The sequence below is a fragment of the Lygodium microphyllum genome, chromosome 7 (genome assembly GCF_053477565.2).
Source record: "Lygodium microphyllum isolate KBCC chromosome 7, Lygodium_microphyllum_v1.1.10, whole genome shotgun sequence".
Lineage (NCBI taxonomy): Eukaryota > Viridiplantae > Streptophyta > Polypodiopsida > Schizaeales > Lygodiaceae > Lygodium > Lygodium microphyllum.
Genome location: NC_141141.1, coordinates 38,257,866 through 38,283,436, shown reverse-complemented (window position 1 = coordinate 38,283,436; position 25,571 = coordinate 38,257,866). Strand labels below are relative to the sequence as shown.

The 25,571-nt window shown below is 40.2% G+C and overlaps 1 protein-coding gene across 5 annotated transcripts in view; it reads right to left on the bottom strand.

Moving 5' to 3' along the window:
• Window positions 1-6,821: 6,821 nt before the first annotated feature.
• LOC148033358 (U-box domain-containing protein 4-like) overlaps window positions 6,822-25,571 on the bottom strand; it is a 54,437-nt gene continuing 35,687 nt past the window's right edge. For 2 of the 5 annotated variants that reach the window (XM_087681269.1, XM_087681268.1), the window contains 4 exons: window positions 24,247-24,517; window positions 10,928-11,044; window positions 8,461-10,497; window positions 6,823-8,377 (listed from right to left, as the gene is read on the bottom strand). In XM_087681269.1, the coding sequence (XP_087537395.1) occupies window positions 8,288-8,377; window positions 8,461-10,497; window positions 10,928-11,044; window positions 24,247-24,517 (2,515 nt within the window). In that variant the 3' untranslated portion in view covers window positions 6,823-8,287. Of the gene's footprint in view, window positions 8,378-8,460; window positions 10,498-10,927; window positions 11,045-24,246; window positions 24,518-25,571 lie in introns of all 5 variants that reach the window. The other 3 variants (XR_015691302.1, XM_087681271.1, XM_087681270.1) reach the window with 3 other exon arrangements.

Sequence of the window (25,571 nt, the reverse complement as noted above, 5' to 3'; positions counted from 1 at the left end):
TGAAGCTCCTTGTACATGAAAACATGCTACACATACACGTCTTTGATTGTCTTCTTGGAGCCACCAAGCCTAAAATTAGTTGCCCTGCCCTTGCAACATATAAGATTAGTTGGCTAATGAGGACCTCTTTCACTTTCTTTACTACATGATTATCCAACTTTTCTTCTCTTTTTTTTTTTTGGGTCAAGGGAACCTGCTTGTCTTACTCATCACACATATTGTAAATGACTATGGACTCGATGGAAGCACTAGGTCTTTTACACCGAGAAGACGCATCCATGAAGTAGGAAGATGAAGAGCAAAAACATGCGGCGAGTGGAGAGAAAACAAAGAGGAACTCCAAGGGGTGTGGAGTAGAGGAAGAGAGAAGGAGACGAACAGGAAAATATTTCAAACAAGAGAATTCCACTACCTTTTTTTTTCTTGATAAGAGAAAGGGCTAAAATGTGATGGCAATCACTCCAACCCATCTTAGCAAGACTAACAATTAATCCACTTAAGTGTTGGAAAGTGACAATTACTCTAGCCATTTCAATAAAACTAACAATGAAAAAAATGCCAAAATTATTATTTTTAATAACAAAATGATTTTTTTTAAAAAGTTCCATAATGAAAGCCTTCTTCTCTTGGTAAAGTACACACACTCTCTTTACGTGCTAAAAGACTGAAAAGTGACCTCAAACTCCCATTAATGCTCCAAATGCTAGGAGTAGCATTGAACATGCAATAATTTAGCATCTAGGACTATGTTATCTCCTGCAAACCCAAGTGGATCTCCTAGAATGTCTCGATACTAGTTGAGGGAGGACTTGGTGGGTATATTTTTTGCCTTTGGGTGGAGTCCTAATATGGATTGGAACAACTATTGGGATGAAAATAAAGATAATAAATGTAAATAAATATTTTATTTTTCAAAAGATTTAATTTCTTTTATATTCATGTGTACGCTTAATTTATGAGAATGAATATTATTTAATGGACTAATTAATGAAAATCACTTTATATGTCAATCTAAAATGCATTAGAATAATTAGAAAACTAAAAATACTCCGCAAGGAAAGCAAGTGGTTAGATCCTCGATAGATTTTTCCTATGGCAAGGTGGTCTTAGTTACCTTATGGGTAGAGGAGTCGATGTGCATTCCTCCCCCTTGTTCTCACTCTCTTTGAACCAAGTGCAACAATGGTTTGCTTTAGTTTTAGGGATGATGGCAAAGCAAGTATAATTTCCATAGATTTTCAAGTCTATGCTTTGATAAGAGCTAAACCACTTATTCTCCAAGAAAAATCAAGGAGCAAAAGATATTGAGGTCAAGGATCACCCAATAAAGAATCCCTTGCCTTCATAAAAAGAGCACAAGGGCAACATCAATTTGATGCAAGCAACAACGCCAAGGTTAATACAACCAATACCTTTGTTTCATCAAACTAAAATAATGGTGCTCAAAGGTATCTCTACTACAATGAACCATGCCATTATAATAGACAGTATCCCAAGCTAAACCAACCTCCCCAACAAGGGCAATTTTGTGGCCAAAATAGAGATGCAACAAAAAGAGGAAGAGGAAGGAATGCTTCAGAATGATTCTCATAAGAGAATAAGAAGTAGAAGAAGAGCCCACAATGGAGACCAAAAATGAATAGAGGAAATGGCCCAAGAAAATCAAGGAATGAAAGATATTGTGGTCAAGGATCACTCACCCAATAAAGAATCATGTGCCTCATAAAAAGAGTGCAAGGGCAACAACAATTTGATGCAAGCAACAAGACCAAGGTTAATACAACCAATACCTTTTCAATCAAACTAAAATAATGGTGCTCAAAGGTGTCTCTACTACAATGAACTAGGCCATTATAAAAGACAATATCCCAAGCTAAACCAACCTCCTCGACAAATACAATTTCTTGGGCAAAATAGAGATGCTACAGAATGAGGAAGAGGAATGATTGCTTTAGTATAACTCTCATAGGAGAAGAAGAAGAAGAAGAAGAAGAAAAGGAGACCAAAAATGGAAAGAGAAATGGACCATGATGCCTTGGACAAGAAGAACCACTAGTTCTTGATTATTCAAACATTGACGAACATTCAATTGTGTAATTATGCAAGAGCTTGTGTACTTTAAGAAAAGATTATGCATTTTTTTTACCTACAAACTAAGGAAGAAGATACTCTGGGAAGTGCATGACTCACCATTTTTAGGACATCATGGATATACCAATGCAATTAGGAAAAGCTATCATTGGAAAAAGCTTAGAGGTGATATACTTAAGTATATCATTAAATGCCTAACCTATCAAAGAATGAAAGCGAAGCATGTTAAAATGCTAGGTAAACTTCAATCTCTTGATATTCCACAAATGAAGTGAGAATTCATTCGCATGGATTTCATGGTAGGGTTGCCTTTAATCCAAGGAGGATATAACTATATCATGGTGATTACGGATATGCTAACAAAGTTTTGTCATCTCATTTCTGTCAAGCAAACTACAAGACCTAAATATTGCAAGAATGTATCAAAGAATTCTTTAAGCTTCAAGGTTGCCAAAAAGAATTGTTAGTGAATTGAGATTCTCTTTACTTCTCAATATTCTAGAAGAGCTTATTTGAAGCTATTAATGCACAACTATGCGTTAGTGTAGCATATCACCAAAAAACTTATGGCCAAATAGAGCAATGCAATCAAGTCATAAAAGACATCCTAAGAGCATATTGTTACAGAGAACCTAAGTGTTGGATGTAATATCGATTCTTAGTGGAATTTACTTACAATGACTCTAACCACCAAAGCATCAAGAGATGACTCCATTACATGCCTTACATAGACAATACTATCTCACTTATCTAATCCAACACTAAAGGTAGAAGCTTCCAAGAAGATGCTAGAGGAGATGGATGAGCAAGTTAAATATATAAGATAGGATTTTCAAGCGACTAAGGATTTTCAAAAAGCCTATAGTGATCTTAGAATATGAGCTGATCCTTAAAGAGGAAGACATGATATCACTTTGTATTTGCCCAAAGAAGAGCTTGTTGTCATTGGATGGATTCAAGAAACTAAATCTGAGGTATTGTGGACCTTACAAAATCCTCAAGTGCCTAGGGACCAATGCATATGATTTGCAACTTTTTGAACACTTAAAGATCCACAATGCTTTTTATGTTTGTTTGTTTAAGGCTTATATATCTAATCCCTATCGTGTATTAGATGATTACATTGTAATATTGAGCTAAGGAGTCCTTGAACTCCAGCTTGAGAAAATAATTGATTTAAAGTATAAAACTTCAAGGGGATACCTCATCTAGTGGGACGACCATCTTGAAGAGGATGCCACTTGGATCAATTAAGAAGCTCTATGTAAACAATATCATCTAAATTTCTCTAATGGGGAGAGGATATAATAATCTTAATTGGCTATAAATAAATAAGGCTTTCATGAGCGGCTCTCAGTTCCACATGGTTAATGTTGCCTCCATCTCATTGATATCCACAACCCCACCATCATCAATGTCAACGTCATCACCGTCGTCAATCTCATCATCGCATCAATGTTATCCTCATAGTCTAATGTCACCAACCTTGACATCATCCTCACCAGTGTCCTCAACAATATCAAAAAGAAAGAAGTAGTAGCTCATGATCACGAAAAGGCTAAAAGAAATATTTTGAATCGACAAAATGAAACACTCCACCATAAGACACAATGAGAGAGGGGGAGGCAAAGGCTATATAGGCCTATCATGCTTAAGGCTACACTCAAACACACATTATTTTTAAAATGTGCTCTAACACACACACACACACACAAATTTTGTGTGTGTGTGTGTGTGTGTGTGTGTGTGTGTGTGTGTGTAATTAGGAAGAGAGAGAGAGAACTTAGAAAAGGAGAGTGAGAGATAGAGAAAGAGGGGAGATAGAGAGGAATTGTAGGAAAGAGAGAGTGAGAGATTGTAAAAGAAAAGGGTCATGATTTAAGATTCAAGCCTCAAGTTGCTTCATCTCATCCTCCTTTTGCAAATTTCTTTGTCACTCTCCTTGCTCCATTCACTCACTCCAAAAATCAATCACAACTTATACTAACCCCTCTCCATTCCCTATCATTATTACCTTTACCCTTGTTGCATCTCTTGGTCTTTATTTGAAATTTACCCAAAAATTACAACAAAACCCTCCAAATCCATCATATTTCCTCTTATCTTACTAGCAACCTTACTCCTCATCCATGAGCCAAAACTTCTTACTCGACCAAACCCTATAATTTCTTAGAACTTGACATTCTCGCTTGACGAGCCTTGGCTCCATAAAGCAAAAGCCTAACAAAGACCAAAGGAGAAACAAAATAAGGAATGTGATAGCAAGATGGTCCCAAATGAAGAAACATTGGAGCCAAAATAGAGAGCATATACAATCAATGTTCCCATCATGCAAACTCAAGCCCCAAGTGTTTCCCTTGTAATTTTGGAAAATATTTTGACGCAATAATAATAGAATTCTTGGATGTATAATGGTAGTAACATAGATAGAAACTACTTAAGGCCCAAGTTCCTTGTGGGTACCCCGATATTCCTTATGGATATCTTGAGAATCAAGTAGATGGACGAAAAATATATGTACTTAGGAGAAATTTCCAATAGAAATAATTCCTCCCATGATGGTATCTAGTCTGTGTTTTGAACTTTCTAAAGTATCAAATATTTATAATTGTGATGACAAAATAATTGACTTGTTGAATATCGAAATTAGCTTACGCTTTTTGGAAAAAAATATTTTAAGTTAACTAGGAACATTGGTTAGGAACTCTCCTAGTTATCTTATAAAAATCAAATGTTAGTAAAGAAAGATTAATCTCTTAAACTAGCAAGGGTTAGGAAAACATCAACTCTTTTACTGGAGAATTATCTAGTAAGGTACCCCAATGGAATTGAAACAAAAAGATAATTTAGTTATACTTAAATTCTTGATCTAGGAAATCCTTCAATGCTTAAAATAGAAGCATAATCTTATTAGATAAGTTGAGGATAAGATAAGCCAATGAAAGGCATCTCAACAATAGTGCCTGAGACCCAAGATTCAAAATCATGACTTAAATCAAGCAAAACCTATGCTTATAAGCTCAAAACTTAGACAAATACTTATACACAAGTGTATTTGTCATGCTACTTGTCGTATTGAAACAAATGCTTACATTGTTTGTGGATTCTAAGAAATAATTTATCCAAAATAAGTCAACTCTTGGATATATGTTCTAAACCTCCCCCAAGGTTAGTTGCACTGGCTTTTAATAAGAAAAACTAGAGTATTGCTCTAGATGCTAGGGACTAGCATTGGATACAAGAGCTCTCTACATAAGAATGACTTGTTTAGCTAGGAGGCACAAAGGAGCCACTTGGGCTCTCGCCGTAATTCCTTGGGCGTTCTAGGGCTACCTAGGTCTTAATACTAGTTGAGGGCAAACTTTGTGGACTAAAATAGCTATTGAAATAAGAATAAAGACAGTAGATTTAAAAAAATATCTTGTTTTCCAAAAGAACTATTTTCACTTGTATTTGCATCCATGCCTAGCTTATGCGAAGGGATATGGTTTAATAGGCTACTTAACAAATATGGCTTTATATGTCAAACTAAATTGTACTAAGATAATTTAAAAACTAAAAATACTCATCGAGGGAAGCGAGTGGCTAGATCCTTGACGAATCTTTCCTACGAGGGTAAGGTGATCTTATTTAGCCAAGAGCTTCCACAAGAAAATCAAAACGCTAGATTAAGACAAGTTAGGCAGAACCACCGTCCTAGTGCACCTAGTGCATTGTATTAGACCCCAACAAGTACGATTTTAGCATACCAAACTCGAGACTACACCTTACAAGTAGAGGGGTTAACGTGCATCACTCCCCCTCATTTCTCCTCTTTGAACCAACTACAACATGATTCACTTCAGTTTGAGGGATGATACCAAAGCAACCACCTCAAAACTAAGGCTAGATAATGTTGATAGGAAACCATAGTACTAATTTAGGCCCTGTTTGAGGTTGATCTTTATGGGGTTAAGGTAGAGCTTCCCCTGCAACATAGACTTGAGCAATAGAAGATTTTGAAACAACAATTACCTTAATTATCCCTTGATGGAGTATCAAAGATACATGCAATCAAGACTCGTTATGTAAGCACATTACGTGTATAATCTTAGGCATCACACACCTACAGTGCTTTTCTATTAAGGTAGCTACAACTGGGCTTCATAGCAAGTCATAGCATCCTAAATTGAGCAAAGACAACAAGGCATTGGACAATGCTATCTAGCGAAGGTGGTAGCATTTAAGAAGCCCAACAGTGAAACAATGAAGCTCTAGAAAAAGGAGCAATTTTAAAGCTACAAGAATGCATCAACATGTACAAGCTAGCAAATAAGGAAACTATTCTTAGTGGTGCTAGAAGCTTTGCTAGTCACAATAGCTACTAAAGCTACAAGGTGATCACCTTTGTCTATTGATGATAGGCGCTCCAAGTAACAATGGTAACAACTCCAAGTTGATGGCTCTTCTCTTAGCAATTCTACAATAAAAGATGATATGATTGCAATAGCTTAGGGTGGCAACCATCCCAAATATGGCTCTCAATATCGATGGTTGCAACATGGCTGGTCAAGAGCAATAGCCATGATGGTAGCCAATTCTAATACCATTGTAGGTCCAAATGCAGAGTAATTGTGTGAGTGTGTTTGTGTGTAACAATGATGATCACAAATGGAAATGAATGTAATCAATTAATAAATGAAAGTACAAGATTTAGGGCATACTCTACAATGATACTCTATACCATTAATTGATGTAAAGTTAAGCCCTAGCAATTGTTCCCCTCCCCAAAAGAAGAGGGGAGGGGGGGCCAATGATATGTATTAAACATTAGATTGTCCTCTCTCTCGTGATCAGCTTGCAAGAAGACCATCACAAGGAGCAATCCTACAGAATTACCTCACAGTATGCACATGGTGACTCGGGTGACTCCCTACTCACCTCACTACAATTTGATTGAAAAACCTATGAATTTACTATGCTTCAAAGTTTTCCAAGTCCTCATGAGTCTAGACACGCAAACTTTCTACATGTGTAAAGTTTTGGTCTCACCCAAAATGCTTGATTTGCCAGACAAGTGCCATCTATAATCAATTCTACAATCGAGTTGAAGGACGGTACAAGATCTCGTGATTCTTAGCTAGTCTTGAGTTTACTCCCATTGTCTTCACCAAAACTTTAGGGTATCCTAGGAGCTATAGATTGATATTTGACCAGATTGAAGGAACAGACGGGGCGATAATTTTCTTGCTCTCAGATAATGGAGGAAAATAGACGAGTGACTGAAAAAGAAAACAGAGTCCGGTCATGGAGGTTAAAGCTAAGCGGTGAGACAGACTTCTTCAACTGTGGAAATGGAAGATTCCCTATCAAGCATAAGAATAAGGCTTTTGTCAGAGGGTTCTAATAGGTAGTCACCTGACAAGTGATATGTTGCAGTGTCGCATCTCCCCTGGCAGATGTATTTTTCCTCACCGCCACCTAATATCTTTCCCATGGCCAAACATGTTGGAGGCTTTATTTCCCACCTATGGTCGTCTGCGACACATCACCACATCACCATTTTTTCCTGGGACTTGGGTAAAATTCCATCAACAACCAGCTTGCAGCCAAGAACATCCCATCTCTTTCCATTTCTGCATTAAACCCCAATTCTGCTTCCTCCATAAAATGTCATGTTTCTGACAGTAGTAGCCTTGAGGCTTCTTGGGTTATTTCCTAGATGGTTTAGCTGGTTGGCCCAAAGTATTTTTTGAATTCATCAATCTTCAAAGGGAGAAAAAGAGCTGGCCTGATGTACATGTATCAATCGTAGTGAATATACTCTTACAGAACCCCAAAGGTTACAGGCAGCATAACTGCCTCGCTTCAGAATAGTATTTTTGCGGATCAAAAATGCTCAGTTAATCAGTGTATACAGCAACGCTCTGAGCAAGTTATACATCCTGCAAGCTTCTTATGGTTGATCGAGCATTATGCAGATGCTTGATTTTCCACCATGCTACAGTTCAATATTAGTTCACCTTGACAGCTGCAGTCAACTTGACATGATTGGCAAGCCCCTGGCTTTAATGGCCAAAGAACAAACTACTTACAGCTTCCTGGACAAGTATGGGACACAGTTGCAGTTTTCATGCTTTCCCTTCTTTAAGAGCATGCCATATTCAATCCTTACCCTTCGTTAAGAGCATGCCATTTTCAATAACTTTTAAGCAAGTCAGACACGACGATCAGCATGTGGTTCTGCTCCTCCCCTGCCAAGGCCAGTATGCCTTTGCTCTTTGAAAAGGCGAAGAAGAGATGATGCCTGGTGTCCAAAAAATCAACCATTCAATCAAAACAACACAGCCTGAAAAAGTATTTTCGATGTACAAATAGATGTGTATGTACCTTCTCCTTCGCCCGAGATGTTCCAGACTTCGTCAATGCAACCAAGGGAGGAATGGCACCTTCTTGTAAGACCTTTGCCTTGAACCTATTACTATTTGTACAAAGATGTAGAAGAGCTGCAGCTGCATTTTCTTTGCCTCGCTGAGAGCCCAGCTCCAAAGCTTCTACTAACGCTGGAATTCCCCCTTCTTCACCAATTGACCGCCTGCCCTCTTCGATGGATGCTAGATTGGCTAACACAGTTACAGCTTTATCAACCATTCCGGCAGCAGGATCAGACATCAGTTTTACCAAGGGTCTGATGGCATTTGCCCTTACAATTCTTGCTTTGTTTTCATGAAATATTGAAAGACTGAACAAAGCTGTGGCTGCATCTTTTTTCCCTCGTGGTGTGCCCTGGATGAGAAGATCTACTAGAGATGCAATCGCACCAGATTGGCCAATAGACACCTTATTCTCACCCAACACAGATAAGCTGTATAATGTTGCAGCAGCGTTCTCCTTAGCCTCAGTTGTACCTACATTGAGAACATGGACTAGAGGGTCTATAGCACCAGCTGCAGCAATCTCAGATTTGTTATTATCATTTATTGAAAGATTAAGTAACGAGGTTACTGCATTCTCCTGTATATGTAAGTCTGTTGACATTAACAAATCGACTAAAGCTGGAATGGCTCCACAATTTGCAATAATTATTCTGTTCTCCATGTTGAACTTGGCAAGGAGCCTCAGTTCTATTGCAGCATTCCTCTGTTGATCTTCTGAGGAATGGAGATCATTCATTAAGGCCTTGACTCTCAGCTGTATGGTATTTGCAGCATCTGTTTGAATACTTCTACTGGATGAAGAAATGGACCCAGCGTTTTGTATGTTGTTATCTGCAGCTCCTCTTTTCAAGGACTCCGAATTCCAATCAAACCTCTTAGAGTGACAGCTACTGTCCTCGGTACTTGCAGCAACAGTTGAAGGTGATGTCCCCAACTCACCTGATACATCACTGACATAAGGAGAGGAGTCATAAAGTGAGAGAGACTGTTGCATGTTATCTTCAATAGCATTGGCCATTGGTGAGTCATCAAGGTTAAATCTGATGCTTGAAGTTGATGCGTTTCGACAGTGATTCTGTGAACCATCCATAAGCTCTGCCTCTCTCGAGCAGGTGGCACTAGCATCTACAACACTCACGGCTCTGGAATTAGATTGTAGATAATCTCTTCCCTCCTCGAGACTTCCCACAGGTGACCGAGCTTCTCTCCTGGTAGCACCAGTACCTTGATACAATCTAGTCCTTACTGACCTCACACTAGGTCTGTTACCTATAGTAGCACCAACAGCACTGCCAGCACCAATACGATCCATGTACGCATGGTCAGAATACATCCTTGGTGACTTGTGGTGCAAGTTTTCATGATTACCAATATTACACTTTGAGGATGGTGGTATGTCCATTGCCAGTGTCTGAATCTTTGCTGGCCCAGGAAGTGGTACTTTATTTGACTCACACCAATGTCTGATCAGCGCCTTCACAGTATAGTTGGGAATCAAGTTTAAATGTCTCAGGACCTGTCTGGTCTTAGGGCAGGTTGTAATTCCTTGATCAATCCACTTTTGAATGTACCCTCTTTCATAAGTCTGGCCTGAAGAAACAATTACAGGATCTGACATAAGCTCCAAAGACAGGGGGCATCTGAAATCAGCAGGAATTGAAATTCCTCCAATGACCACCTGTGACTGTTCTGCAAGATGATCTGCCATCTCTGTAAATAAAATAATCAAAGTGTCAATTACTTCCTTGGATTGTTTATCTTGGCTTAGAACACAATTCCCCTTCTCCTTCTCCAAATATGCTACTTCCATTAGAATTTCCTGGTTGGACTTCAGATTGAGCTTATCTGCAAGTTTTACAAGCACTGCACAATTCAAATTCACTCCCTTCTGCAGCAGTTTCAAAGCAGAACCAAGCTCTTCTGAAATCTGCTCTTCTAAAACATCCACATAATACTCTGTTTCTGGAAGGTTTTTAATGCACTGTTGCACCTGTGATTGGACATTGGAACTGTCAGAGATATGCATGTAAAAGAACAAAGGCAAAAGACAACTTCAAGTGATTGGACATAGAAACTACAGAGATGTGCAAATAAAAGAATGTAGGCAAAATATGACTTCAAATTAACCGTGTTTTCATTCAACTGACATACAATTGCTGCCCAAAGTAAGCCAAAGAAAAGGCAAGCCTGCCATTACCAATTGATAAGGGTGCAAATCAAGTGAACACATAGCTAATTGGATAAACTGGAGTGAAACAAAATTTTGGGAATGATCAAGCTGTGGTGAAATAAATACATTAGGTGAGCTATCTTAGAAAAAGGTGAAGTGTCAGCAGCCAGAAAAATTAAAGAGAACTGGACTTTTCTGGATTGTGAGTGAAATTCAGAAGGCAATTTACTCAGCCAGCATAGAGTATTACCTGATCTTGTGTGCAATTTGACAATCGAAGAGACTTCAGTGGCAGGCACTCTAAACAAGACTTCAGTTCCACTGAAATGTCATGAAATTTCTTTAAAGTTTGTACCTTCTGCACAATCTGCAACATAATGTGAACAAACTGTCGGCAAGTGATGCAATTAGGTAGACTGCAGGCCTCTACTAATAGGCTGACACTATTAAATGTACTGTATCAATATCAAAAACGCTGGTTACCCATTAGATGAGCACAGATCTTTAGTGTAAAAGAGCAATGAATAATGAAGACAAGTGTGCGCGAGAATCAAGACAGAGTACAGCTGCTGAGATAAGCACAGTGAGAGTGGGAGTGAGTGCAGAGTTCAAAGTAGAGAGTGAGAGCACAACACTGAAAAGTTTTTGGTACAAATGTTAGAATTTGCCGATTCTATGGGCAGCGGCCAATGTAATTTGTGTGGTGTGGACACTTATTAAAGTGTCAATGTAAGGTGTCTACACCTAGTGTCTTAGAAACTTAAAGTCACTAGGCTCTAGACTAAAATAAACCTAACCCTAGTTAGTTGGTGAAAGGCTGATTAGGTCAACCGTTGACCTAAACATAAGTTGTACTTTCACTGTATCTTTCATTCTAGCAAGTACACACTCTTTTTGCTTCAGCTCACTCTCTTGCTATCATTGTCTCTCCTCTCTCTCTCCGTAGCTGGCTGCCATTTTCCAACATTTGGTATCAGAGCAGCTCGTACACACGGATCCGTTCAGCCACCGTTAGCCGGTGCCATCCCGCCCAGGGTCCTACTACTACCAGCTTGGTTCTCAACTCGAGGAAGAGTTTTCAGCTGCTGTGAGGTGCTGCTGAAGTGGAGGAGGAGCTGTAGCTGAGCCGTCTCTTGTCTACTCCAGATTTGTCCATCTGCTCCAGATCTCTCCAGTTTAGCCATCAGCTCCAAATCTGTCCATTTGCTCCAGATCTGTCCAGCTCAGTCATCTGCTCCAGATTTGCTGTTTTCAGCCTACACGCAGCCCGAGGAGCTGCTATTTTGGAAGAGCTGCTGCTGTTTTCAGCTCTGCCCACCATTTTCTCAGTCCTGCCCGCCAATTTCTGCAAACCCTAAAAAGTGCAAAAACCCTAATTTTCAGATTTGGGGTTTTCTCGAAATTTCTGGAATTTCCAGTCTATTTCAACCATCTCTTCTCGAATCTCAGCTCATGCTGCCCAAAAATTTGGGGCTTTTGCTAATTTTTGCTCCCAGAGTTCGAATTGACAACCAATTCCAAGAAATTTCTCAATTTCTAGCTTTTGCCCGATTGGAGGCCCTTTTCACAAATTGTTACCAAACTCATAGACAATGCGCAATTTCTTTCATATTGGCTCAAGAAAATTTGGGGCTTTTCAGTTTTTTGGATCCGACACACATCACGATGCAAATTTCAGCTATTGTTCACTGTGCTGACACGCATCCCAATGTGACATTTCTAAAGAACTTCCAACTATAAGGTACAAAATTCTTCAATTTCCTTGAAATTTTAGAAATAAATTTGGGACTCGACACGCACTCCAAGGCAAGCAGTACATCACCATTTAATTGCTGTTAAAGTCAGATTAGGCAAAGAATTTTGGAAAAATTCAATAAATTTTTATAAGAAATAGCATTAAGTTGTTGTATTTTGTACTTTGGTGGACACACATTTCGAGGCGGGTGTGGTACAGCAGTATACTACTGTAAATTATTGGCCAAGTGCTAATTTGGGTGGCATTGTGCACACTTTGGCATTTGTGTGACAGTTTGGTACTTGTTTCTTAATCTCGTAGGGGATTTTGGTACGCTGAGGAGTATACTCTATACTTCAACATTGAAGTATTTGGTTGCAAATATTTGTCTATCATTGACAGCATGGCACATCAGGGGAATAATGATCAAAGCAACATCCTTGGTGTCCTCACTCGGAAGGACAAACTTGATGGCTCAAACTACCCACTGTGGAGTTTTACGATCCGTAACCTTCTTGTGGCGAAGGACTTGTGGAACTATGTTACAAGTGATTTGCAGGGACCAGGAGGTCTTGCACCTCAAACACCTCAACGTAACGCTCGAGAACAGGTTGCTGGTGTTGCTACTGTTACTGCCCCTCCTCCCCCTCCTACCGAGGATCAGAGCAAATGGGACTCAAAAGATTCACAGGCACTTTCTTTGATTGCCTTGTCAATGAAAAGGGCAATTATTCTGTACATTCGGTCTTGTAAGACCTAGGGATGACTTGAGTGTATGTTTGCAGCACGCAATGAGGCCAGGATATTCTATCTCCGCAGAGAGTTTGCCAATGTGACTATGGATGAAGGTGATAGCATGACAGAGCACCTTACTCACATACAGGATTTATGTGAGCAGCTACTCAATGTTGATGAGGTCATTCAAGATGCTGAATTGGTAAACATCACACTGAACTCTCTTCCAGAGTCATATCTTGGTTTCCACACCTCTTTGATGTCGTCTTTGGGGGGGGGACAGCAGCCCCTTACATTTGTGGAGTTGAAAGGCCTCCTGCAAGAGGAACAGACTCAGAAGAATGTGACATTGCATTCAAGTGATCTGGCTATGCTTTCCAAGTTCAAAGGCAAAGGAAAAGTCAAGCAAAATGTAGAAAATCAGCAAAAGGGTGATGTTGGAAAGCCATCAAATAAGGTTGTCCAAGACACAGAAAAGACTAAAAAGAAGGGGAAATGCCATTATTACAAGAATCCCGGTTACTATATCAATGAATGCAAAAAGAGATTGACCAAAGAGAAGAAAAAGAACTCCGGTTTGGTTGTCCAAGAAACATCAGCCAGCAAATCTACTGATGATGATACTTCAGCCAACTTTGTAGAGGAGGATTATGCATTTCTCACATGCAGTTATGATTCTTCAATGGTTGATTCAGCATCTAATGCTACTGAAATGCAGCAAACATGGTATTTTGACAGTGGGGCATCAAAGCACATCACGTCGAGGAAGTGTTTGTTTACATCTTTGCATTCAGCCCCTACTGGGAAGCGTGTTATATGTGCGAATAACAGTAGTTATGATGTATGTGGCATTGCGACAGTCACTATTACTATTGCAGATGGATGTGATTTCATACTTCTAGATGTCTTGTTTGTACTTGGCATTACAAAGAACTTATTGTCTATCTCTGCTTTTAATAAGCATGGCTTTCAGGTCATCTTTGAGGATAACAAATGCATTGTTAGAGACAGAGAGATGGATTATGCACTTAGGTTGTCTGGCACCCTGCATAAGGGTCGATTTTTGTTGGACACATATGACAGACAGTCTCATCATGCTTTAGCAATCACTACTCTTTCGCCTACTATGCAAAATGCGGAGCTATGGCATGCTTGCTATGGACACATGAGCTTTGGGAGTTTGATGACCCTTCAGAGGTGTCATATGGTAGATGCATTGCCTCCAGTGGAGACTCCACCTCCTCATTCATGCGAGGGATGTATTTTGGGCAAGATACATAGGTTTGCCTTCAAAAAGGATGGTGCAGTGCTTGTTGTCCGAAAAATGCAGCTTATTCACTCTGATGTTTATGGTCCCATGAGAACACATGCACTTGGAGGTCATCAGTACTTTGTTACATTTATTGATAACTACTCTCGGTATACATGGGTGTATGGACTGAAGGTAAAATCCGACGTGTTCATGCATTTCAAACATCTTGTTGCAAAGCTTGAAGCTAAAACTGACTTAATAGTGCAGACACTTCGCACAGATAGAGGGGGGGAGTACATGTCTCGTGCTTTTGAGATACATTTGCTTTATCATGGCATTACACATCAAGCCATTGTTAGAATGACTCCTCAGCAAAATGGTGTTGCTGAAAGGAAGATTCGGACTCTTACGGAGATGGCTTGTTGTATGCTAAAAAGCAAGGGGCTACCTCATAAATCATGTGTGCAAATAATGTGTTGAATCGTGCACCCACTAAGGCACTTAAGACGATCACACCGTTTGAAGCTTGGCATGGTAAGAAACCCAAAGTAGACTACTTTCGGGTGTTTGGTTGCATAGCCTATGTACATGTTCCGAAAGAGCTTCGTGGGAAGCTTGATGATAAGGCTATAAAATGCATATTTATTGGCTACAATCCAAAAAGCAAGGGCTATCGCTTGTATGACCCATGCACAAAGAAAGTTTTTGTCAGTAGGGATGTCCTCTTTGCTGAAAATGCTGCATTTTCACATGATCAGTTTCAAATGCTAGCCACCCATGACATTGGTGATGTCTTTGAGGGTCTTTTGCCACTTACTTTGGAGCCTGTGCCTGCTGTAAATGGCAAGACAGACTTAATACAGCAAGCTGTTGCTGCACCATATGCACCCAAACAGTAGGGTATCGATGATGGTTTGCCACATGCAGTGGAAGAAGTAGTACAGCATGAAAGGGCTGCTGTAAATGCAGCCAAAACAGTCCCAATATGACTATTACTGACTCTCCAGGAGAGTAAAATGGATGCTCCTATACCTCAACGCACTAGAACGGCTGCCAGAAATGCAGCAAATGATACAAGGGGGGCACGTTTGATTGATTTACGGAAGTAGATGATTGTGATGAGCATGTGTTTATGAGCTTACTATTGGATGATGATGAGCCTATTTCCTTGGACGAACCTCAGCAAGATGTACATTGGATGCAGGCCATGCAAGATGAGTTAGACTCTATTGCCACTAACTCTACATGGGATCTTGTGGATTTACCACCTGGCAAGAAGGCCATTGGCACAAAATGGGTTTTTAAACTCAAACGCAAGGTTAATGGTACAATTGACAGGTACAAAGCAAGGTTGGTAGCAAAAGGCTATGCACAAGAAAAGGGCATAGATTATGAAGAAACTTTTGCTCATACATCCTGTATGAGTACAGTGAGATGTGTGATTGCTATGGCTGCAAATTATGGCTGGAAAGTACATCAGTTGGACATTAAGACAACATTCTTGAATAGGAATTTGCATGAGGATATCTATGTGTCACAACCTCCAAGGTTTGTGGTTAAAGGGAAAGAGCACATGGTATGCAAGCTGCATAAAGCTCTTTATGGTCTCAAACAAGCTCCTTGTGCATGGTACTCCAAAATTGATGCTTATTTGGCTAGCAAAGGGTTCAAAAATAGTCCAGCTACTTCCACTCTATACATTGGGGGGGGGGGGGGGGGGGGGGGGCGCGGGGGGCGGGGCTTGCTGATTATCATTCTTTATGTAGATGACATGCTGCTCACTGGACCTGCAGAAGAAAAAATTGCAGGTTTTAAGGCTGAATTAAAACATGCATTTGCTATGTCAGATATGGGCTTCCTACACTATTATTTGGGGATTCAATCACCCAAAATCAGCATGGTATCATCATGTCACAGTCACAATATGTGGATAAGCTGTTACATAGGTTTAGTATGCAAGATTGCAAACCTATGTGCACTCCTACGGAGCCAGGCTTAAAGCTGTCTATGCATGATGGTGAAGAGATGTCTAATGTTGCAATTTACAGCCAGGCTGTTGGCTGTCTTATTCATCTTTGCAACACACGCCCTAACATTCAGTATACAGTATCTCAAGTGAGCACGTATATGCATAGCCCACGGACCATATATTGGCAAGCTATTAAGCGGATCTTCAAATTTTTGCAAGATACTCAGTCACATGCATTATTATTTCCTAGGGGGGGAGACTTGCACTTAGAGGCTTACAATGATTCAGATTGGGTTGGTGATGCAAACACTAGGTAGTTTACTAGTGGATACTATTTCTTTCTAGGCCGTTCATGCATTTCATGGCTAAGCAAGAAACAGCCTACAATGGCTACCTCATCTTGTGAGGCTGAGTACAAGGCAGCCTTCACAACAACAATGGAATGTATATGGTTGCCCAGATTGTTGGCTAATCTACATTTACCATTGGAGGGTCCTACACCCATTCTTTCTGATAGTCAGAGTGCTATTGCAGTAGTACGAAATCTTGTGTTTCTTGCGAGAGAGGTGCATTACCATTATATCAGAGAGAGATGTTATGCAGGAGAAATCGACTTGATGTATGTACCCACACAAAAAAATGTTGTAGACATTTTCACCAAGGCACTACCACGCGAGAAGTTTGAGGCTTTTCGAAAGTCCTTAAACTTGTTACCCTTTGGTGATTGATCATCCTTGTACTTCATCACCTTGGCACTATAGGGGCGTGTTAGAATTTGCGGATTCTATGGGCAGTGCCCAATGTAATTTGTGTGGTGTGGACACTTATTAAAGTGTCAATGTAAGGTGTGTACACCTAGTGTCTTAGAAACTTAAAGTAGAAACACTAGGCTCTAGAGTAAAATAAATCTAACTCTAGTTAGTTGGTGAAAGACTGGTTAGGTCAACCCTTGACCTAAACATAAGTTGTACTTTCACTCTATCTTTCATTCTAGCAAGTACACTCTTCTTTTTTTGCTTCAGCTCACTCTCTTGCTGTCAATCTCTCCTCTCTCTCTCCATAGCTAGCTGCCATTTTCCAACAACAAAGACGAAGTGTACCACTTTAGGTTTTGATAATATATATAAAGTACAAGTGTAAGGGTGCATGCATACCCAAACACTGTAAAAGGCACGATAAGCCTTTATTCCCAACAACCTCCCACCTAAAGCCAATGTGCCTAAAGGTAAAGGAAAGAATCATGTAATTCTATGCATGTACAAAGCTGAAATATGCATATACTATCCAACCCCCATCATCTAGCAGCAATGCAAACCGCTATGTTAAAAGACCTTTCACGAGAAGGTCTGCAAGATTATCATTTGTATGTACCTAGACAAGATCAATGCTCTTGCTATCAAGTACATCCCTGATAAAATGATACTTCACTTGTATGTGCTTTGTGTTTACATGAAAGAGAGAATTCCGTGCTAGCATGATAGCACTCTGACTATCACAGTGGAGGATAAGAACCTCTATAATGCCAAGCTCTCTCACCACACGTGAAAGCCATAAAGCCTCTTTGTATGCCTCAGTAGCAACCACATACTTTGCCTTTGTAGTAGACAATGCAACATACTTTTACAGCCTAGATATTCAAGAGATTGCTTCCCCTATGAACATGAACACATATCTTGAAGTAGACTTCCTGCAGTCAAGATGACCGGCATAGTCTGCATCCATGAAGCCAACAATAGATGACTTCTGCTTCCCAAAGCAGATACACAAATCCTTTGTGCCCTTGAGGTATCTCATGATACCCTTCACTGCTTCCAAATGCTTTTTGCTAGGATATGCCATGTGCCTACTAACCACTCCCATCGCAATGTCAAGACGTGTATCCATAGCATACATCAAGCTACCAACAACTGGAGCATAAGAAATCTTGGCCATCTAAGTCTTTCCATCATCCGATGTAGGCCTATCATATGCACTAAGTTTCACATATGGAGGCACCGGTACACCAATGGCTTCCCCCTCTCCATATTAAAACTTTGCAAAACCTTAGTAACACTCTTGCTGTGACAAATAGAGAAGACCCTTCAATCTATCCCTAAGTATACGCATGCCAAGAATATGATTAGCCTCACCAAGTTCCTTCATATCAAAGCTATTGTGTAAGCTTTGCTTCAAGGAGTCCAAGGCATGAACATCCTTGGCTGCAATCAACATGTCATCCACATACAAGACCAAGAGAATAAGGCTATCATCTGCTGCATTCTTGGTGTATAAGCAATGATCAACTTGAGATCTATGGAATCCCTAAGATTGCATAAACGTATCAAATTTATTATAGCATTCTTGTGTTGCCTATTTTAACCCATACAAACTCTTGTTGAATTTGCATACCATGTGTTATTTCCCCTTTGCAACAAAACCCTCAGACTGTTGCATATAGATCTCCTCATGCACATCACCATGTAAGAAGGCTATCTTGACATCCATCTATATGAGTTCCATACCTTCAAATACAACCAAGCCCAAAATGGTTCGCAAAGTAGTCATTTTGACTACAAGAGAAAAGATTTCATCAAAATCAATTCCATGTTTTTGCTTGTACCCTTTAGCAACCAATCGTACCTTGTACTTTGACAAAGAACCAGAAGTGACTTTCATTTTGTAAAACCATTTGCATGGTAGCACTTTCTACCCTCTAGGCAAATGCACCAAACCCCAAGTGTCATTTTTCATGAGAGATTCCATCTATGACGGCATAGCCTTATGCCATTTCTTGTTGTCTTTTCTATCCATTGCTTCTTGTGAGCAAGATGGCTCACCACAATCTGTCAACATGACATAATCAGCCACATAGTTGACACCAGAAACAAATCTATCTGACTGTCTTTGTCGACCTACGGACCCAATGGTCAAGATTTGCTAGCTATTCAACCTACAAATCTGCATTAACAGCTTACTGTTCCACAAGTTCAGCATGTTGTACATCTAGTTCTGTTTGTTCCAAAGGCATCTGTTCTTGCTGAATTTGTGGTACATCATAGGCGATATCTTACTAATCATTTTCAGCATTATTCCCTAGATTTTCAAGGACATTTACAACAGGTATTTGCTACTACCTAGTTGGCATTCTTTGCTATTCTATCAGTACATCCTCCCAGAATACAACCCTTCTGACCTCCTATATCTTTTCGGGCTGTTTGTGCATGTGATCTTCCCGAAAGATAACACCATTGCTGCGTAATACTTTCCTTTTCTCGGGATCCCATAGTCGATACCCCATTCCACCCTCATCACCATATCCTAGGAAAATACATTTATAGGACTTTGCCTCAAGTTTGTTGTATTCTTCATTGCGAATGTGCACAAATGCCTCACAGCCAAACACTCTCAAGTGAGCATACGAAGGTGGCTTGCCCAACCACGCTTCTTGAGGGATCCCCCCAAAAAAGACATGTTTGGTGACCGATTAATCAATTGTGTGGCTGTCATAACAGCCTCTGTCGAAAATCCACGAGGTAAAGCAACATGTGACAACATTGTACGGACCCTATCTTAAATGGCCATGTTCATACGCTCTGCAACACCATTTTGGGGTGGATTGTGAGAGGCCGTGAACTCCCATTTAATCCCTTTGCTGTCACAAAAGTCCCGAAAGGCTTTGGACATGTATTCCCCACCATTGTCAGAGCGAAGACATTTTAATGTCTTACTGGCCTCATTTTCAGCAAGTGCCATGAATTTTTTAAATTTATCCCAGGCCTCATCCTTACAACGGATTGGATAAACCCATACTTTGCATATGGCATCATCAACAAAAGTAACGAGATATTTCTTTTCCACTAGAGATAACCCTCGCATCTAACATACATTTGAGTGTACCATCTTTTCATGTTACACCACATCATGAGTGGTTTTCTAATTATAATGGTGGTACACGTGGTGTTATCAACTTGGGGGATAACTATGCATGCACAATTGCAAATAGTGGCAATGTGAAATTGGAATTTCAACATGGATTCGTGTTTGTTTTGCATAATGTGAAGCATGTACCTTAACTCAAGAAAAGCTTGATAAGCACAGGGCAGCTAGATGACGAAGGCTATCACACCACCTAGTCACCATAATCGAGCAACTAAGTGTTTCTTTGTGGCATAGCCGGGTGGGACATATGAGTCAAACTGGAATGAAAGTGCTTTCTCGTTTGGATTATTTGCCGTCATTGAGATATGCTGATTTTAAACAATGTGATCATTGTATTTATGGTAAGCATGCTCAAATGTCACATAAAAAATCTCTCTCAAGTCTTTACCCTTAGAGGTCCAAGTGTGCATGTCATCCCCAGAATCTGCAATCAATGCGTACGCACTCAAAAAAGAAGCAAGAAGTATATCCCCATCACTGTCATTCTCATGAGTGACTACATTTACCTCCGCTATCTTCACACTACTCTTCTTCACAAGCTAGCTATCCTTTTTCTCAGCCTTGTTGTCTTCAATGTTTTTGTTTTTGCCTTTCTCTTTCTTCAATTGAAAACAATCCCGTTTGTAGTGTCCTTTTTTGCCACAATGATGACACTCCACATTTTTGCCACGAGACTTGCTGCATGCTCTATTTTTAGAGTTACCCTTTCACTGAAATCTGCTCCTAGTATGCAATGCAGTAGAAGACTTTGTTTGCTGAATTATTTTGCATATTGAGTTTTTCCATCAGCAAATAACTCTCCACATCACAATATAACAATGAGCATTTGAGTTACTCAAAGCTATCCTGAAAGTATCCCAACTTTCAAGCAAAGTGCATAGCAAGAAAGTAGCCTTAAACTCATCATCAATATGAAAGTCCAAAGGAATCAGCTAACTGAAAATTGAGTTGAGCTCATTCAAATGTACAAACATGGCTATACCTTCCTTCATGCCGAAGTCCATCTACAATTCTTACAATTCTTCAAGTCTTTGCCACATTGCACATGTTGAATTCAGCTTCTCAACGTTAAAGAGCAAGTTGTCTGACACTGAGAGCTCAATGGTAGAGCGTGCAAGCTCATCTAAATCATCCCACTCTTCTTGTTCCATACCTGCTAGTTTTATTTCCTTCACTTTGATGGGCTTCACCTGTTTCTTCTGCACCAAGACATTGCAGCATTGTTTTTGCCATATTGCAAAATTGTGTGCACCTTCAAGCTTCTTGATGTGCAAAAGGCGGTTGTTGTCACTGTTTCCAACCATGATTTGCAGCGCTAAATTGACTCAAAAGTCAACAAATGCAAGCCCAAATGTCATACAAGTGACCATGATACACTGCAAGTACCAACCAGCAATGAAAATCAAAAAATTGCAAAAACCTCAAATCTGCAAATTGATTTCTAGAATTAGAGAATGTTTGCTACTGCACTCCACGGGCAATTCCAATCACATTTAGAGGCCAATGCACCAATTACATGTGAAATCCCCAAAATTCGATTGCAATTTCTGCTGCGAAGGCATTCTCAAGCACAAATTTGACAATTTCGATCAAAAGCCCCAAATTTTCAAAAGGAAATCTGTCTAGATTGCATCAATACATGTACCCAACTGCATATACCAAGCAATTCTTGCACAAATTGATGAAATTCTACAAAAGCCCCAATTTTCTCAGGTCCGGTGTGCACAAACTTCAATGAAATTTAAAAGAAACTCACTAAAATGTGAAAAGCTCCAAAATTTCCCAAGTAACTGTGCATCGATTTTGCAATTTCTAAGTCAAATTGTCCAGTTCTGCATCATCAAAGTCCCCAAATCTGGGAAAAGCCCCAATTTTTCAGGTCAAGCTTGCACATTGTGCGTGTGCACGCAAACACCCGGTAGTGGGAGAGGAACAAATTTGAAATTTTTTTTAAAAAAGACAGAGAATTGACTGCAGACGTGTGACTCATGGCACAGTTGACCTGTTGCGTTACTTGCAGCCCGTCACAGCCTGTCCCATCAGAGCTTTTCGCAGCCCCTATCGCCTACGCTGACCTGTCGTCCATCTAACGTCACCTGCTCGTCACGTGCCGCCTGGTCACCTGCTCGATGCGCCTGTCAACCGCTGAATCTGTGCCCACTGGTCCAACTGCCTCCATCAGGCAGTCAACTGCTGACTCTAACCTGCACCTGCTAAACACTGACTACTGCTGCCGACACCTCTCACTTGAGGTCGCCTGACCAACCTGTCCAGCTTCAAGAAGGGTGCACTCCTTGTGCTCTGATACCAGTTTGAAGACAAGTGTGAGCAAGGAATGAAACAAAGTACAGCCGCTGAGATAAGCACAGTGAGAGTGGGAGTGAGTGCAGAGTTCAGAATAGAGTGAGAAGAGATAGTGAGAGCACAACACTTGAAAGTTTTTGGTACAAAGACGAAGTGTACCACTTTAGGTTTTGATAAAATATATAAAGTACAAGTGTAAGGGTGCATGCACATCCGAACACCATAAAAGGCACGGTGAGCCTTTATTCCCAACAATTAATGTATGCTATTCTAAACCACCACAATGTTTGTTCTTACGTGTGACTCCTGGCAATATACACATGTATACAACTTTGCCCAGAGACTATTGGAAGTTCTACTGAGCTCCTTGGTTACTCTTCAGATAAGTACTTTCTCAGAGAAAGGTTTCATGATGCACATGTCTTGACACTGCAAACAAGATCTCTTAAATGCACAAATCATGCCGGAAATTATTATCAACATGATGCTATACAAATAGATTTAGGCAATTTCAGGCCTCCACTAATTGGCTGACTACAAACTGTACTCCAAACCATAACAAGACTTGGATTACCCCACTCTAGGGCACTACTCGGTTCTGCTTGAATGGAGCCGCCAGCAGTGCGTACACCTCTAGAACTTTGACCAAAAACTAAAGAGAATTTCTCATGGCATCATATATTGATAGAAATTTTTACCACTGCTAAACCTGAACAAGTATCAAATGGCATTCCAACGATCACAGGCACAATCAGCCAACACATCTGAAAACAGTATACAGTCTCTTAAGTCACACAGATCGTGCCAGGAGTAACAGAAGATCAACCCTTCCCCCACAACCCCCACCTCTATATCTTGCTATTCATCATTGAACTCGTGCACCTTGCCTGAAAAAATGAGTGGTTAGTCCCCCATCATTGAAATAGGTTGCATCACTGCAATATATTCATTCTGATTACAATAACTACCAGAGCAGCACCTGATACATTCAGCACATGGAAGGGTAATCTTCTCTGACTGACTCATGCCCCTTGGCAAAAGCAACAGTGACAGTTGGTGCCCTTTTGCAGAACTACTCAGTTCTTGTGCTTTTCTAGACGAATGAAATCAACACGGTAGTCGACCTACAACAGTTGCACAATTGGTCACCCCACCAAAAAAGATGCCACAACCACCTGTCCAGTCATGGATGGACCAGGATGCTCCACTAGGGGTGTCAACAAAAATCCCTTTGCAGCTCCATTCATGGATTCACTACCAAAATGTTAATAGCGTATCAACTTTACAGAGGAGAAGGCTAATTGCATTGTAAAGGTACTTGTGTCCTCCGTGAAAGTCATTCAAATATATCCCCAAGATCAACCACTTGTATGTTTTGAGTCATCTATTTCAAATTCAACTTTATGAAGCTGTACCTTGCAACTCATCAAACGGTTACAGCACAAATTGAAATGCTAATGTGACATCATGCAAATGCACTAACAATACAGAAATTCACAACGATTTCAGTACTGTTTGAAAAATAATAGCAGCACTGCCATCTCATTTCACACAACAGTGTTTGCATACAACTCTCCAGATATGATCAAAGACTCTACTTTCAATTGTAATAGAGCTCAAATTGCAGAAACACACAATTCATGAAGAGAAGAATACCATAAAAGACTTGCTTGTCTGCCCAGCACATTTCTTCAAAAGATCCCTAGCTTTTAGAAAGATCTTCTCAATACATTCTAGAGCATATAAATTGATACCCACAAGGACTGAGTTGTCCTCCTTCAGCTCTTCAAACAAGGGTTTGAGATCTGTAATGTATGCAGCCAAAGTCTGGCAATCCTTCTTGTAGTAAAAAGCTTTCTCAGACAATGCTAATATGACCTGAATCAGCTGACTAACCTTCAGCAGCATTGGCATGGGATCCATAGTCCTGCAAAGAACAAAAACAGTTCCATATAGGCTTGTGTGAAGAACATAATGCCCAATATGATACACTAGTGCAGTTTTATCAGTATAGCAACCAACTGAAATGTACATAGATGAGCAGACTCAGAGTTCATTACATTGTACAAGCACCAGTCTGTGTGTGTCCCTTGGAAAAATTGAGCTAGCTCACGCAATTTGCAGTTACATGCAGAATACCTTTGAAGTGATGATGAAAACACTGTTTTTTTTTAGTGTTACCATCCGTCACCGAGGGGAAAACCCCAAAAGGGGGTGAAAACCCACCACGTAAGTACAAAAGGTGAAAACGAGAGAAAACTGCCCACATCAAAGGGCAAGGATGGACCCCTGGGGCGGGGAGGGGAGGGTGCACTATGTGTATGTGAAGTAAGCTCCAGCCATTTGTTGATGCTACTAGTCAAAGAGTGCTTAGGGATCATTATAGATAATCCTAGTTAATGGTGAACTAAATGTATGCCTAGCATGTGCGGGGAGGGGGAGGGGGAGGGTGCACTATGTGTATGTGAAGTAAGCTCCAGCCATTTGTTGATGCTAATAGTCAAAGAGTGCTTAGGGATCATTATAGATAATCCTAGTTAATGGTGAACTAAATGTATGCCTAGCATGCCTCTATGTATATGTGAAGTAAGCTCCAGCCATTTGCTGAGTGCTTGAGGATCATTATACAGATAATCCTAGTTAATGGTAAACTCAATGTATTCCTATCCCTTTTTGAGGGGGACAATATCGATGATGCGGCTGTGGATTACCCAGCCCCTTGTTTTTCAGAGGGGGATTCCCAAGATCATGAGAAGCTTCTTCACCGACAAACTCCATCAATGGGTTTCAATAGCATTAGCACTTCTTCTATCACCCTTGGATCCATTCTGTCTTCTTTGGCCTCCAACCACATCTAAGATCTGAGAGGGGGTGTTAGAAGTCATGCATGTCTTGCACAATCATCTACCTATGAGCCTTAAGAGCTCTGACACTTAGTTTCTCATGTGTTTTAATGGAGGAGACAGCCCTGTTTAGATCTT